Source organism: Zosterops lateralis (genome assembly GCF_965231275.1).
Source record: "Zosterops lateralis genome assembly, contig: SUPER_6_unloc_1, whole genome shotgun sequence".
Taxonomy (NCBI): domain Eukaryota; kingdom Metazoa; phylum Chordata; class Aves; order Passeriformes; family Zosteropidae; genus Zosterops; species Zosterops lateralis.
In genome coordinates, this window is record NW_028154616.1 from 2,049,028 (window position 1) to 2,065,328 (window position 16,301).

Here is a 16,301-nt window from a genome sequence, read left to right on the forward strand (position 1 = left end):
ACAATTTTTGCTTTTAGTAAAGACAAAGTCCACTTCAGCTGTTTAATCCAAATGAAGCACCCAGAGGCTCCCTGGTGAAGGTGGCTACCTTTAGGCAGGCTAAACTCTGACAGGATTTATGTGTCACACATAAAATGTGTGTGCCATAAAATTATGCACTTTCACAGCACAGGACTTTAGTGACATTCTCGTTCTTCCTATTCTGAGGAATGAAGTGGCTACGAAAGGGCAAAATCACAGCTTTGTTTAAAGATTCAAAACGCCTGGAAATATCTGAGGGCTCCACAAGTTGCTGAGTAGAGGTAACAGTCAAACACACTTCTGGGACAAGAAAAACTCTACATTTTTCTGTGATTATGATTCCTGAAGATTTTTCTAATACCAAACTAAAAAGAAGTTACTAAAAACACTCTTCCCAAACTTCTGTGAAGTCTATCTGCATAAGGATAAATGAACACTGAGATTATTTTTCCCTTTTTATTGCATCACCTGGTCAAGTTAGGAAAACTTCTGCTTTCCCAACCATGCTGAGGAAAATTAAAATATTGCTACATTGAAATAGAGATACACTAAAGTATAATTTTGAAAGAAAACTCTGAAAAGCTATTGCAGAGTCAAATACTAACTCCTTAGTGTTTAAAATACAGGAACAGTTTTGCCTGAACACTGAGCACCTGCATCTGTCATCTGTAACGCACTTTATACAGAGAATTTCAGAGTATTCTTCCAGGGAAGAAGGACTAAGCAAAGGGCAGAGCAAAAAATATTATCTGTCTAGAGTTCCTACAGGCACAAAAGGCAGAGAAAGAGAGCTTGGCATACACAGTCTAGAAGTGCAACATTTTACTGTGCATATTCAAGAATAATGATTTATTAATGTAATAATTTATGATTTATTATGATCCTCAAATATTGCAAATCCTTTACAAACCACCAGGCCTACTTAAATAATCTTTACAAAGTAAGAAACTCTAATACTTACATAGCTGTGACTCTTAAGGAAATCTGAAGGGTTGCTTGTGCAGACTTTATCCCCTTCCAAGCCAATTACTCTTTTACAGATATTTGATTTTGGGTCATTTGGGCTTTTCACAATTACAATATCTCCTCTGAGAGGGAAAAACAGAAACAAAAACAAACAGAAGAACAACTCTAATTACAAACTATTTGGCTGAGTACCTAAACATCCATGTGTCTACTCCAAAAATATTCACACATATTAAAGATAGTCCATTGTGCTGAAAATTTGTGTGTACAATTTTGGTTTCTTGAGTTTTACTCAGGTATAATTTCACAGAGTTTTAGAAGTGGAATGAAGTTTTGTTATTTAGATCATTCATGAAACATTTAAGACTACAACCTGAGACCAGTAATACCCATAGTTGGTTTTCAATACCAAACTGCTCAGTGAAGAAGTTACATTCACTCAATAGAATCATTTAGGGGGAGAAAAAACGGGATTATTTTTCTATTTTTTGGACAAAGCTGTGGAAGTGACAACAGACTAAATCTAAACTGAATTCTGACAGGTTGTTCCCTGAGCTGTTTGTGCTGATAACTTTAACGTCCTTCAGACACAAGGAAAAATTACTAGTTAGAAACAGACCAATGCACTATCAAGAAGGGGCAGAATGTGACTATTGACAAGCCCTGGCACAGGGAGTGTCAGCTCTGGTCTCGACAGAGGAGCGTACTTTCGAATGCAATAAAAGTGGCGGCTGAGGTTCTCCGAAAACACAATATCAGAGTTCTGAATGGTTGGTTCCATTGAAGGTCCAGAACACTGCAAATTGAAAATAAGGGAGAAAAAAAATTACTATTTCAAAATACTTTTATCTAAAATAAACTTATATTGAAATGATATGCTAATAAAGTAGAAAAGGTGTAATGGGGAGAACTAAAAATTAGCTCCTCCAAGGAATGTGTGATGCACTTAAAAGCTCAGGGGAGCCTCCAGAGCACCTCTAACTCTGGTACAGCTCCACATTTCCTTGGGATTGGTACTGAACTGCACTGGCTGCTACAGACCCTTACGGATTCCTTTCAGCACTGCATCTCCAAGAAATTTTTAGGAGTGGTGCTCAAAACCCTACCAGCTTAGCCCTTTCTCTTCTCTGTGACACAGAATCATCACAGAAGCTGCAAGAGCAGCTCACAGCCAAACTCCCTCATGCCCAGCAGCAATATCTGCCAGGTTAAGGACCTGGGGAGGTGGGCAGGGAACATAAAACACCTAGGAATTTGGTCAGAGTATGAAACAAAGGCATTTCCTGTCGGTGACTCCAGCCTTTCTTAAAAAATGGGCTCTCTGCAAAAGGCTTAATCAGTTTCCCATTTACTTCAGTGATGCCTCAAGCAATAACAGAATAACATCAGAAAACATGAATGCCTAAAGTGCAAATAACTTTCATAAAGGCTGGACCTGCTTCCCATAAGTTGTGTTAAATGCTTCGAAGAAAATAAGGTAACCTGAACTATTGACAGCATCACGTACAAAAATTTTCCGTATTAGAGTTTTATCTCCTTTTAAACGTCATGAAAATAAAGAGTTACCACAACAACTCCTCCAAGGTACTCAAAGGCACAGTGTGCTATGCAGCCATATTGCACCGTGTACCCCAGGAAGCGGAAGGTTTTTCCTAGGGCATTGCGAAGCATCCTACAGTGGGACAGTGCTCAGAGGGCTCTACAGCAAAACAGAAAAGGATCATTCGTTGGACAACAACCAATCTAACATTTACAAACCCATCTTTTGTGTCTAACAGATGGACAAGATTAAAAAAAAAAAAAACCCAACAGTGTAATGCAACCAACAAAGAACCAGACAGATCTGAAGAGGTGGAGATAGAAATAAGGCATCAGGTCTTTCTGTTCTCAGCTGCAGCAGTGTCGTAACTTCTGCAGCACATCAGCCTGTAAACATTTTTTACCCCCTTCCCCAAATACTGAAGTCCAACTCTGGTTAGGAGATCCATTCCTGCAATGCTAATCCAAGTAAAACGCTTCCTTACCACAAGTTGACCGTTACACTTAAGGAAGTGGAAAACATACACTGAAGTAATTGAACCAAGTTCTACATTCTGCAAGAAACCTGCTCCCCCTTAAACTCAGTGTTGCCTTAAACCACTGCAAGATTTCTCTCTTTTACTAAGATGGGTCAATATAGTTTGCTAAGCAAATACACAGTGTTGAAAAGAAAAACAGGAAAAATGGTGTGTAAAGTACTTCAAAATTTAATAAAGACATCATCTTCTGCATTTCATTGCATTTCACTAATTAAAGACAGGAATTTAAAAGTGCATAACTTTATTTTCACAACTCTCACTAGAATTTAATGGGAATTTTGCCTGAATACATTCAAAAGACAACCATTATTGAGAGCAAATATTCTCTAACAAGTTAATTTCCTTGTTCCAAAAAAGACTTTTTTTTTCCATAAACCTCTCTGGACTAGTGCAGCTTAAACCAAGCTGTGATTCATCATTCCTCAGATTATCTGACCATTGTCACAGGAATGACCCAAAATACAATGGAAAACAGAAAAGCCTTGAATTGTGTCATTGGCAGACACAGCACTGAGGACACTGCAGGACACACTGCAGGAACTGAAACAGCTCCCCTGGAAGGGAAATGCACTTTCAGCAGAATTCAGTCTGGTGAGGCAGAGAAGTGGTTTGCTCTTCTCAGTTCAGTGCACCATAAAAAGCACCAACCAACCACTGTGAGCCCAGAAATGTAGCACAGGTGATAAAAGAAAGGTGATGAATTCAAGTTGCAGAACTACTGTGAATGCATGACCACAACTATGTTTTGAGAGAAGTCTACCATCAATATATCCTAACAGGACCTGCTTGAAAGGCAGCCTCACATTGCTTCAGTTCACGGAGGAACAAAAATACTGCACAAGCATCCTCTATTTTTGCTCCATGCTATTCAGAAACCTTATATTAAGATACTAAGGTAGTAGAGAATTTAGGCACCTGTGGGTATTGCAGATAAAAAGGCATTTACAAACAATGCATTACCATCCCAGAGTACACAGATCAATTTGGGACAAATAAACAGTAACAACATTAAGAGAATGCGCAGACCCCCCATGCCAACAGCTGTCAGGTTGTAACTAAAATACTTTTATTATGAAACTCCAAACAACTGCTGTACATCTCAGAAAATAAATTTCAAAGTGATTGCAAGTGATTTCCTTTTGGGTTTTGGATGACAAACCTAGGGACAGTTACCCTGGACACGTGTTTCCCTGTGATGCTTGCCAAGAGATTTGGGAGCTACTCAGGGAAAGCCAGGGCTCAGAGTGAGTTTTGCCTGCTGTTAGAACTGTCACAGTAAAAAACTAACCACAAGGACAGAAGATGAGTGAAGAGCTCTCAAATTTTGTTCACAGTGCTCTTAAAATAAATTTCTAACTCCTGAGACATGGATTTCACCAACTCCCGTTTATAAATACAGTGCAAAGGATTTTTTAAATGCTCAAGCTTATCAGATTTTAAAATGATTAAAAAAATCCCAGCTTTATATAAAAGCTTTTGACCACTACCCAAGAAAGTTAATTTCAAATGAAGGTATATATATACCTGCATTATACAGTCTGACCCTGGCAAGGTACCTCCTGAAGATAGGACATTGTTTTAAATGTTAAGGTTCATCTTTAGACATCTAATATTCATTCCAAATAACTAAAATCCTAGAAGTTTCCATACAGTTTTAAGTAACAGCTTCTAGTTAATAAATGGTTGTAGCAAGAGTAAGTAAAAAACCCACCAGAACAAACTAATTTATTTAAAAAAAACCACACAGAAATAATTAACTTGAGCATCATGAAAATATAATTGTTTCCACTGAGAACTTCCCATCAGTACATTTTTGAAACAAAAGTAAACAGCCAAACAGTTTTCCACATCACACAATTTTAATACAAAGCACCATCAGCAGGCGACTCCACCAGATCGAACATAAGGCCATTAAGCACAATAAAACAAATTATTTAAGTCACAGGCCCCTTGAAAACTTAATGGCTCTGTAGAATAAACATCCTTATTGCAGAACTAATGCCCTAAAACTTGTAATTACTTCCAGGTACTATCTACTATCATATAGCAGGTAGCTGAAAATTTTATGCTGAAATCGACATTGGTTAAAAAAGGTCACACATCCATATTTATCACAGAGAACACAGTTTGGTTATTTTACCACAACTGTATAGTTTATCCCCCAGAGCAAATAAAATGCAAAATGTAATTACTATATCTTCTGTTCCCTTTTCCTTCCATAGCCTGTGCTTTCATCACTCTTTTTTGTTTGTTTGTTTATAAAATTAATCACAGCTAGCAGGGCAGAAATCACTTTGAGGCTCATGAATGACATCCAAGAGATGGGAAAGGATTAGTTCTCAGTTGCTGCCAGTTATAGCGCCAGGTGGCTTTTTCTGCAGTGAAGGTGTTACCGATAATCCCATTACATTGGTACTAAATCTTGCAGACATCAAAATTATCACCAAGGTTCCTTTTCATCCCATCCTTTCCAAATGACTGGAAGTCGCTTCACCTGAAAGAAGTCAAATCCACATGCAGCTGCTGTTTTAGCAGCCAGCAGACTCCCTGAGAATGCCAATTGTGATCCAATTTCGCTGTGCTGGTGGCCCCTTATTCCCTGTCCAATAATACATCTGTTAAAAAATCCTACGGCTACAAATCAAGTTTAATCCTACCAGGGACCTCATGTTGGTCTTGTCTTCCAAAAAGGCAGCAGGTTTTGCCGTCTATCTCTGCCAGTGTCTGGGGAATACTCTTTAAATCCCAGCTCTACTTAGAAGAATAAGCTAAGGATCACAAAACATGACCTCAAAAACCCTGATATGACTATATTCTGACCCAGAGGCATTCATTCTAGGTGAAGATTAGAACTTTGCATAATAAGATTACACAGCAAGTGAATGATATCAAGGGACTATCCATATGCAGCCGCCTGGTTTTCTATAGACAGCCTGTGCTCTGCAATATGCAGTGCAGACGAAACAGAGCTTGGGCTTTCTGGCTGAAATAAAATAGATTCACATAAATTAGTTGGCCATTTCCAGATTCCTAAATCCCCTATTACATCTTTTATTGACAGCTCCTGTGAGGATAGCACAAATGGTATTCTCTTTGTACTCTTTTGCTTCTGTAACACTCACACTCTGAGGGAAATGTGCACACGTCTAGAAATTAACATCTTGTTTGCTGTAATCCTGGATTACAATTAGCTGTGTACATAATAAAATTAGACAATCAATGAGCTGATTTATCATTTCCAGAAAACAAATGGTATTGTGTAAGACAATTTAAGATATGGTGCTGGATTTTTAAATACAGGAAAATCAAAGTTGCAGTCACTGAAAGTGTGACTAAACAAATCATTGGACTTGGCACTAAACAGATTCTTCGCTTTCATAAAAAAAATTCTGGTCACATTTGTTTTACTTAATGTTTCCCAATCCTGGAATTTCATTGAATATGTAGTAAGAGGTTATCAGTTCTTCCTTCCATAACAGAAACTCTTCTCCTATGTTCTCCTAACATTCTCCACTTCTAACCAGACACCTTTCTCTACACGTAACCTGCACCATCTCTTTCCCACAGAATTACTCTGAGATTACTTTAAAAAAAAAAATCCAAAGACCCAAACCAAAGAAAAAACTGCACACTGACTAGGCCATTTAAATATTTATCTTTGAGCTATTATTGATACTAAATTACTATTTTAAAACTTCTGCATGAAATTGATGTTACATGTGCTAGAAGAGCGAAGGGTGTATATCTTGTTTATTTGGATGCTTTCCACATTAGATATGCAATATACAAAATGCTTTAAATATTCTGATTACAATCTGAGGATTCTGAACATCTAAAGCAAAACCAAGAACAATTTTCAAAAGGTCCCTCTTGTGCTGGGGATCAGACAGAATTGCTTTTTACTTCCAGCTGTTGCTTTACTCTGGAAGCAACACTGGACTTGGTCTGGCAAATGTGAGCAAGCTTGGTGATATTCTGGAAGAGACAACCTTTTTCCACATTATCTCTACCAGGCACTGCCAGTCTGTCTCCACCCAGAGCTCCTTCAGCTACTGATCTCAGGCTGACAAGGAGTTTAATCCTGTAAACAGAACGCACATAACACAATTCTCTGGTGTTAAATAACCAGAGACAACCGACAAGAACAAGCAATTTCTCAACACAGATTTCAAGCAGCTCTCACTGGTTCTATTTACCTTTGGGAAGCAGCTCCTAACACTTGCACAATGCTGAATAAAATGCTGTTTTAATGGCCAGGTGCATTCCAAAGCTTCTCCTCCTCTGCAGCTCCATACACTCCCCTTTGCTGAGCAGTGAAATCCAGACAGCTGAGCAAAGGCATGGTCATACATGGCAGGCCTGGGCCTCTGAGGGATGCCAAAATATTCACTTTACAGTATTCTGCAATGAGGTCAGACAAACACCAAAGGTCTGGCAAGACACCACAGGCACCTTTGCTTGTAACTGAGAAAAAGGGGCTGTGCCTCCATCACAATGGTCAAATAACTACATGTGTTTACCTCAAATTTCACTACCTTCACTTTCCTGGGACACAGATATATAAACATTGAAAATTTATCTCATTTTAGTAAGACAAAGAGATACATGCCTAATTTTCCCACTAGGCACTAAAAATCTACAACCCTACAGAATGTGAACTGGCCCATGGCTCATGTGTCCCCTGCACTTCCCAGCTGACACACCTTCTGGAAACATGATTTTGGAAGTACTGCTCAAAGCAGTGAACAAAAGAGGGGTAAATAACTCCCCTATGCAATGAGAACTAAAAAACCTGTTTACTTAAAATATTTTGTCATTACAAAGAGGATGGTTTGTTGGTAAAAACCAGCAAACCCAACAAAAACACCACAAACAAAACCCCAAACCCCCTCCACGTTTCAGTACACCATCAGCAAGACTATTTAGAAAAAATACTTATGACCAATTATGACCAATGTTGGTCTCAGAGAGAATGCCATCATCAAAGAGTGCTCCACAGACTTTAGGAACACAGAAGTATCAAATCTTTAAACAAGCAGCAAATCAAACCTGCCAGACAATTAAACCATAAAACAAACTATTAAACATCTGAAAAATGCAGAAGCAAAAAACAAGCCCCGTTTTAGCACTGTCAGAAAATGGCAGTGAAGAGTCCTTCTGTATGTCTATCAATACTCCCCACTCATGAGCATCACCTTCTCATGAAATAGCTGATGCACACCTGGCATTAAAAAATGTGTTAAAAAATAGGAGAAAGGTGACACAGTCAGACAAGAGAGTGCTCAGTATTTTTACATTTTCAAGTTACCCGAATAGAAGAAAAATGCAAATCAAGTGCTTGTCACTGCCATTATTCTGCAAAAATGTTGACTGCTTTCCCAAACTGTTTTTTAGTTACAAAGTTCTAAATACACCCATGTACATGGATTCAAGGACTTTTTTCAGAGAAAAATGGTATTTCACGAGTTTATGCAGTAAAAATAAACTGTAATCAATATTTTTTTCTCATTGCTCAATAAAATTTTATTAGTTCTTTCTGAGCTGTTTTATGTGTAAAACACAAGTTCTGTAAGGTCTTCTCCACTCAGAGATACAACTATAAAAAAGTTCCAAACATCAATAGATGAGTGCAATGATATTCAATCTAAGTTAATCCCCAGACATCCAAATCCATGAATAAAAATTCATCAGTTTTAAATACACTGAGCCTATTAAGCAAGAACAAAAGCATATGCACAAAAGAGCTTTTAATATATTTCAAAGCCCACAAGAGCCATGGTCTCATTAAAATTATAAATTACACAAACATGGAATAAAGATCCGAACTGCAGTGCAGCTAAGCAGATTACAGCAAACCCCGCGTTCCAGATGATAACACACCATGGCCCTCCCAGATGGGGGCTTGGAACAAAAAGGCCATCACTGCAGCTAGGGAAAACCTCCTTGTGATCTCTGCTTTCTGTTCAGCAGATGACAGCCAAATAATATGTTGATTATTCTGTTTGTGCTGCTAAGCTTGTAAGATGGAATAAAAGCGATATGATCTATTGTGAACTCCATGCTAATGTGTTGCCCCACTCCTAAATAATATACTGAATTTATTCTGAAACTATCTTTTTATCTGACTTCCAGGTTTTAAATGCATGAACTAAAATAGAAAGGCAGCATAAGCTATTATTTAATTTGATGGTTTTAAGTAAAAAATACAGCTGACACAATAATAAATGTGAAAACTGACTACTTAGTGAATCAAATAAGTAGGTAGAGGTGCCTTTCTCCAATTTAGCAGATGATTCTAAGCTGAGGTGCAGAGCACTTGTGAGCACATTCCAGCCCCACAAACTGCACTCCCACTAATACCAAACACATCACCAAGCAGGGCCTGTATGACTCATTCAACCACAGACATCCACCCCAAAAAGTGGTTTCAAATGAGGACACGAGTACTTGTAAAAGAGAAAAGCAGTACAGAAACAATCACAGTATAACTTCATTAGTATTATGTCTCCCTGAACTGCCTTCTTAAAAACTATTTAGGTTTTTAATAAGTGACCAGATTTTATTTCATCTAAATTTGCTCATCTGGTTTGTTCCAAAGGTACAGAACGTGGCTTACTCTTTCCTCCATAACACATTGCTTTTCTAACAGGAAAATCAGTGACTGGTCATACAGCTCCTTCCACAGATATTCTGTGTGTGCTAAGGAGATTGGTGACATTCTTACAATTTAATGTTTGTGAATTTCAGTTCCTTTGTGCAGGGAATGTTAAAAATTGTATTAAAAAATCACTGTGGCTTGGCAATAGCACGAGAACACCGAGATCAAAGAGTGCTTCACACTTCCTGGAAAGCACAGTCAAGAAAAGGTGGAAGCATGAGGCCCCAAGAATGTGCAACAGTTTTCTCAGAAATATAGGAGATAGGGTTTATTTTTTTAAAAAAGCTCCATTACCTCTCTTCCTCTGCTAGGGACACAGTCATAGCTGTAAATCACAGAAATATTGAAAACATGGCTACTGCAGAGACATGGGTATTCTAATAAACCTTAGGGCTAAAACTCCAAATTAATTACCCCCTCATTGCACTGAAATAACACACCTCTGTTCTTTCCAGGCAAACCCAAGACAGGACTTGGAAACAATTAGTGCAGCTCCCCTTTCCAGCAGCACCCACCACCTCAGTGTGTCCCATTTGCAATACACTGACTTATTCTGCAGCCTCCCCTTACAGGATTGTTATTTCTAGGGCCTTGGTAATATTTTGGCTTCACTTAATCTGTGTCAGCATCTACAGTCTGAAATGTCAATTCATTTTCATTCCTCTTACATATATTATCTCACACAAAATGCAATGCAATTTAGTACCGGGGGGGGGGTGGGGGTGGGGGGGGGGGGGGGGGGAATGGCAGCCCTGCTCCCAGATACACACTCCTGAAATGGGATTCCCACAAACACAGCACTTCTGCCATGAAATTGGCAGGCTCAGTGTAGGAGATGGACAAGTTGAATCCACTGATATAAAGAATAACAATGGTTTGCTAAAATACAGCCTGGGTACAAAAAAAAAAAAAAAAAAAAAAAAAAAAAAAAAAAGCCAGATATTCAGATATTCAGTGCTTCCTGATGGTTTTCTTCACCAAAACATTGTTCCAAATCTGAAACAATTCAGGTTTCCCTAAGCAGCCAGTTGTGAATCTGGCTTCACAATGAGTTTTACTAGGTTGCTTGCTTGTCCTTTATCCAACTTTATAACTCACACTGGAAAATCTAAATTTTACTTCCTGACTACTTAAAGGCCAAAATGACTACTTTCTTCATCTGCCCCTCAGTTACCTAATTACTTTACCAAATTATTTTTCTAGTCAAATTTTTTGCAGAGTAAGCAAGGCTCTGCATTCAGCTCAGGTAAGACTTACACATTTCTACAGAATTACTGACTGCAGCATACCTTGGTTCATGCCCCACTCTGCAGATGGCCAGAGTGCTGTGAAAGCTGCTGGTAGCTGAAAAATCAAGACAGCATTCCTGTCTGGAATACCTATGGGAGACAACAACCAGAAAGCATCACTGGCCAATACAGCGGAAACCTGAGGTTCCATGTTTGTGGGTCTCACCAGAAGTATGAGAATACAAAGAGAATAATCTCTATTAAATACAGCACTAATCTGTATGATGAAATTAAGAAATTAAACTCACAATTCATTTTCAATATTATTGTTCTGCAGTTTTCAGTAATATTATACTGTACACTTCTGAAATTACAGAAACATAAAGTAACTTTTAAAATAATTTCTTGTCTTCACCACATATTACCTTAACTCATGTCTCCTAATTTACTATTTCAAAACAGCTGTTTAAACTCAACATAGGTTTAAATTTTTTCCCCTTTGCTGAGGATACTCACAAGGATGAATTTAGGTAACATCCAGAGGCTCTCTGAATAACATCATACCATGTTTTATATAATATCAGGCAAGTCCTAAACACTCCAACCAATTCTTTCGTTTGCCACAGACTGATTGGATAAGCAGCCTTTAAGCTTCACACTGAAAAAACCAGTTCTTTCGGTGTCAGAGCTCGCAGGATTAAACATTCTTTTCAGCTGTTGGCTCACGGCCTGAAGATCCCGCACTTTCAAACTTATCCCATTCTGGCTAGTTCAAAGATGAGGAAAATGAAGCCATCCTCTTTGCAGCCCTAATCCACGGCCCATGCTGTTAGGTACTTAAGGACATCTCCAAAGCAAACTACCCCGTCCCGGCTCCCGGCGGGAGCTCCGCGGGGCGCCCCGTACCATGACGGCGAGCCCGGCCTGCTCAGGTGACTCGGCGGATAATGTGATTTGGTGACCAGTGAAGTTTAATCAGGGCGGGCTAATAATGCCAGCGCATTCCGAAACTCGGCGGCCAAGCAGCCTGGCGATGGAACAGCAAACGCTAATAAGATTATGAATTAAAACTGCCGCTAGGATGTGGTTTTCTGGTTCTCTCTCCCACACGTGAATCCAACAGGAAAACATCACCGAAAAGGAGCTCGGCCGGGCACAGGGGTTTGAAATAAAATGGGATGGTGTTTTACTCCAGAGTGAGCAGCGTTCTGTTCAGAGACAAGAGCACATAAGAATCCTGTGCAGCACAATTAAAACCTTGGGAAACCATTCATCTGAGAGCAAGGACAACAGAACACAACCATCAGTAACACAGGGTTGTTGAGGAGCACTGCCCACACAGCGCTGCTGGAGTGAACTGGGGCCCGGTGAGCCCACACGGGCAACCCACAAGGTAAAGAGAGGCCACGACAACTGTGCTTCCTCTCACCGACCACAAATACCCAAAGCACACCCCAAGGGCTGATATTTTGGCGACACCAGGATGGTCCCCAAATCTGTAGGCTACAGCTTTTGAAGAGAAATGCCAAATGTACTTGCAGATCAAATTCCAAGCGTAACCTTTTCCCAAATGTTCAGCTTGCTCTCTCGCTCACCACTGTATTCCCTCCATTTTTTGTGTCCCTTAGGGAATTTTCACTCCCAATCCTCTTAATCCATCTCAGAATCTGCATTTTGCACAGACAAGGAGCTGAACTGGACCAGCAAGTTTGCAAGAAGAGGAAAACAGAGAGCTTGATTTCTCCATGGCAGTTAGGATTTGCAGCTAAAATTGACATCCTCATTTGGCCAAGTCTATGAGACAACATGTGAGCTGCAAGGAAGGAAACCTGATTATCCTACAGTTTAAGACATCCCAAAATAGACAAAAATGTTTAAACTTCTCCATTCTCTGATGATCTGAGTATGACCACTGTCCATTGCCATAGCTCAGCTGACAAGAAATAACTCCCTAAGACACTTCCTGAGCACTGGAAATCACTCCCATGTTCCTTGGTTTCTCTGCATTTCCATTCCACCCCTAGAGCAGGAATAGTAGGAATTATCTACCTCATAAAGTGCCTTTGAGGATTAAGGTAGTGTCTAGAATTACAGTTCCTGTGGTCTTGCTTTCTGCCACAGAGCAGATCCCAGTGGGATCTTCTACAATGACTGAAAATTAACCTTTTCACAACTGGACATGTGAATATAAGCAAATCTTCAGTGTAATTCAAAAAAGAGTGAACAAACTGTTGTCATTCCTGAAAATGAACCATCATCAATTTAAAAATAAATATGAAATTAAGCTTCCATTAAATACAGTTCCTTCTCTGAAATCTGTCTGAAATACAGACAAAGCCAGATGTTGTAAGCAGTATTTTCACAGGCTCATATGCAGTTGGAAAGCTTTATTGTAGTAAAATGTTAAAATTTGAAAGAAAAAAATCCCACCTATTGAAAAATAGCTTATTTCCACTCACTTTCTAAATCAGTAGGACTTGAACTGCACCCATCAGGTTAAAATGTGAATGGAGAAAAATGAGCATCACAAACAGAACTACTGCCATATTTTAGAAGTTCAGTTCTCCTACTGAAAAAGTTGTATCAACTTCTCCATTACTTTTATTACATATGAAACAGTCTCTCCTACTCTGAGTTACAATGTAAGACACCATGTCTCAGTGATGTGTGTGTGCCCTTTTCCACACAGCACCAGCCCAGCAGGATGGCACAAAATAAAACCGTTGAGAAAGTCAAGTGATAGTTCCCAGTCAGGTTAGTGAGCTCAGTCAGCTCAAGGAGGGAACTGATGAGCACCAGGGTTTGCTGGACTGGAAACAGAGGAGGAGAAGGGAGTGACATTTCCCCTTTTGCCGTCCTGAGCCACTGAGATTTCCAGTAAATGTGCAGTTCATCCAAGAAACACTAAAACTGGAAGGAGCACGGCAAGCACTCCCATTTGCAAAACACTTTCATTATGTGGGCTCCCAATAGGAAAGAGAAGAGGGAAAAAAAAAAAAAAAAAAAAAAAAAAAAAAAAGAGAGAGAGAGAAAGAATTATTTAGCCTCCAAGCTTAATTGCTCTGTAGGTAAATGAGGTTTAAGAAGTAAAAAAAAAAAAACCTCACCTGTTAGGCAAGTAGTAATGAGAAATGAAAGAACAAAAGAGAGGGCTCAGCCCTGGATGTGTGTTTATACCTTTCCTGTGAAGTTAAGACAACCCATAATAGTGTGCTTTAATTTAAAAACAAACAAACAAGGAAATACTTTGTGTTAATGAAGCAAAAAAAGAAAATATACTGCTTGGAATGGGGAAAAAAAACAGCACAAGGATTGAGCACATGCAGTTTATCACTTGATTCTCTTTCTGACAGGTCACCAGTGACTTATCAAGGATATCCTGACCACTGGGTTATGAGCTCCTGGAACAAAGTGCTCCAACAGACATCCTGCAGTTTTTGTGGTACACACACCTCTCAGGGATTGGGGCCCCAGGAGGGCAGCACAGTAGGAAATGGCAGAGTTACTGAGATGTTTTAAAAGTGGGGAACTCTCTACCTTTCAGCCTCCTCTTCAGTCAGACACAATTTACACCACAGGATCCCACTGACAAAAATAGATGGCCAAACCTCTCAAAAGAATTGTGAATTATGCTTTGGGTCTTTATTTCGTTGGTCTTTCCTATCCCAGATATTCACATCTCACTAGTCACCTATTACAGAAGTTAAATTTAACACCCATATTTATTTCTTGCCATGGTTCCCAATCTCCTTTGATTGTCTCCTCTACAGACAGATACTCCTAACTTTCACTAAACAGTAATCTATACTTAATTTTAAGTATTATTTAGTATTTCACAGTTTAGCAGAAAATTCAAAACTCCTCCTCTTGCTACACCTGATAAAAGGTCTTGAACTGTCCACTGCTAACATGTGAGGAAGCCTGGCCAACAGCAAAAGGAACACCATTTCCCCAGCTAGGGAGACATGATACGCAAGTTTCATGCTCTTGAACTTGAATTAGATACAAAAAACTCTGAGGTTCAAGACTGCCTACGTATGGTTGCTCCCTCATGCTGCTCATCTTTAACATGAGGATTTTTTTCCCCTCAATTAAAAAGAGAGTCAAGAACCACAGGTGTTCAAAAATTTGGCTTAGAGCAACAGTAAATATTACTCATTGGAATTAAAGAGTGAAAGTGAGGGATTATAGTATTAAAGCTTCGTTTTAATATTCTGCTGCGTGCAAGTGTCTTCCAGCAGCTTGGGATGCATCTGAATCACCAAGAGATGAAAAACAAACATAAAACCACTTGTCACAGTGGCTGTTCCATACACTGACAGGGGCTTCCCTTGCTTTCAGAGTACCAGAACATAAAGCGTCGGGTGACAAAGGAAACATACTAGAATTTGTCAAAGCATTTTAATGTCTTTCAGCTTTTTCTACCACACGTCTCGGTCGAGGGCCATCACGGTGATGCAAGGTCCTGATCCCAAGGCACTAAACCAGACACTTGCTACAGGCTATGTACAAACGAGCAGGGACCCCAAACACATTATGTTACACGCAGTTACGTAAATACGTTTTACAAGTACTTTTCCTCTCCAGACCCTTCTCGAAGGGGCAAACGCGGCGCCGGGCGAGCCCGTCCGCTCACGGCCCGGCCCTACCGACACCTCGGGCACCCGCGGGACAGGCGGGTGTCCCCTCCGCAGCGCCCGTACCGCACTCCCCGCACCTCCCCGCGCCAGTCCGTGCCCGCTGCGGGCGCCCCTAGCCCCAGAGAAGCCCCGGTCCCCGCCGATTCCCCGCCGATTTCCCCCCCGGTGACGCGACCCCGATCTCGCGACCCCGATCTCACCTCCCCGCTGGCCGCCGGGCCCCTCGGCCCTTCCCCGCCCCCTGCCTTCGAACGTGCCAACAACACGGCCTCCCATTGGGCGGTGCTTCCCCGGGCCGCTCTCCCATTGGCGGAGCGCGGGCCCGGCGCGCTGGGCCGTGGTGTCTGCCCGCCCCCGACATGGCGGCGGCCGGCGGGGCGCGGGGCCGCGGCAGCAGCAGCTTCCAGCGCCGGGCCGGGCCTCGGCCGCCCGCCTTCCCGGGCACCCGGCCCTCGGTGCGCCACGGGCAGCTGCTGCTCTCCAGCGGGCTGCCCTCCCTGGACTGTGTGCTAGGTTGGTGGGAGCGGGACTGGGACCCGGTGCTGCGCCCCCTCCGCCCTCCCCTTGGCCGGGCCCTACCCTTCGCCTCCCGCGGGCTTTTCCTTCCCCCCGCAGCCCCGGGGCTTGAGGGGAGGAGGACGGGCCGAGGCAGGACGTGTGTACCGCCCTGAGCTCCGAGGGGGAGGATGGCCGTGAGCGCGGAGCTGCT

The 16,301-nt window shown here is 41.1% G+C and overlaps 2 protein-coding genes and 1 long non-coding RNA gene across 3 annotated transcripts in view; 1 reads left to right on the forward strand and 2 right to left on the reverse strand.

Moving 5' to 3' along the window:
- The window catches only part of IMMP1L (inner mitochondrial membrane peptidase subunit 1), a 31,222-nt gene extending 15,363 nt beyond the window's left edge, over positions 1 to 15,859 (reverse strand). Inside the window, exons 1-4 of the mRNA XM_083885326.1 lie at positions 15,793 to 15,859; positions 2,554 to 2,686; positions 1,695 to 1,783; positions 983 to 1,109 (exon numbers count right to left, since the gene is read on the reverse strand). Of these exons, the coding sequence (XP_083741452.1) occupies positions 983 to 1,109; positions 1,695 to 1,783; positions 2,554 to 2,658 (321 nt within the window). The 5' untranslated portion in view covers positions 2,659 to 2,686; positions 15,793 to 15,859. The remainder of the gene's footprint in view (positions 1 to 982; positions 1,110 to 1,694; positions 1,784 to 2,553; positions 2,687 to 15,792) is intronic.
- Positions 7,294 to 11,664, reverse strand: LOC310911243. Its single transcript, XR_014590468.1, has 3 exons — positions 11,469 to 11,664; positions 11,013 to 11,102; positions 7,294 to 7,432 (listed from the first exon to the last, which is right to left on the reverse strand). It is a non-coding gene; the product is annotated as an uncharacterized lncRNA (long non-coding RNA).
- Positions 15,860 to 15,951: 92 nt separating the features above from the next.
- The window catches only part of ELP4 (elongator acetyltransferase complex subunit 4), a gene marked incomplete at its 5' end in the record, with an annotated part of 133,979 nt that continues 133,629 nt past the window's right edge, over positions 15,952 to 16,301 (forward strand). The window contains one exon of the mRNA XM_083885362.1: positions 15,952 to 16,105. Within this exon, the coding sequence (XP_083741488.1) occupies positions 15,952 to 16,105 (154 nt within the window). The remainder of the gene's footprint in view (positions 16,106 to 16,301) is intronic.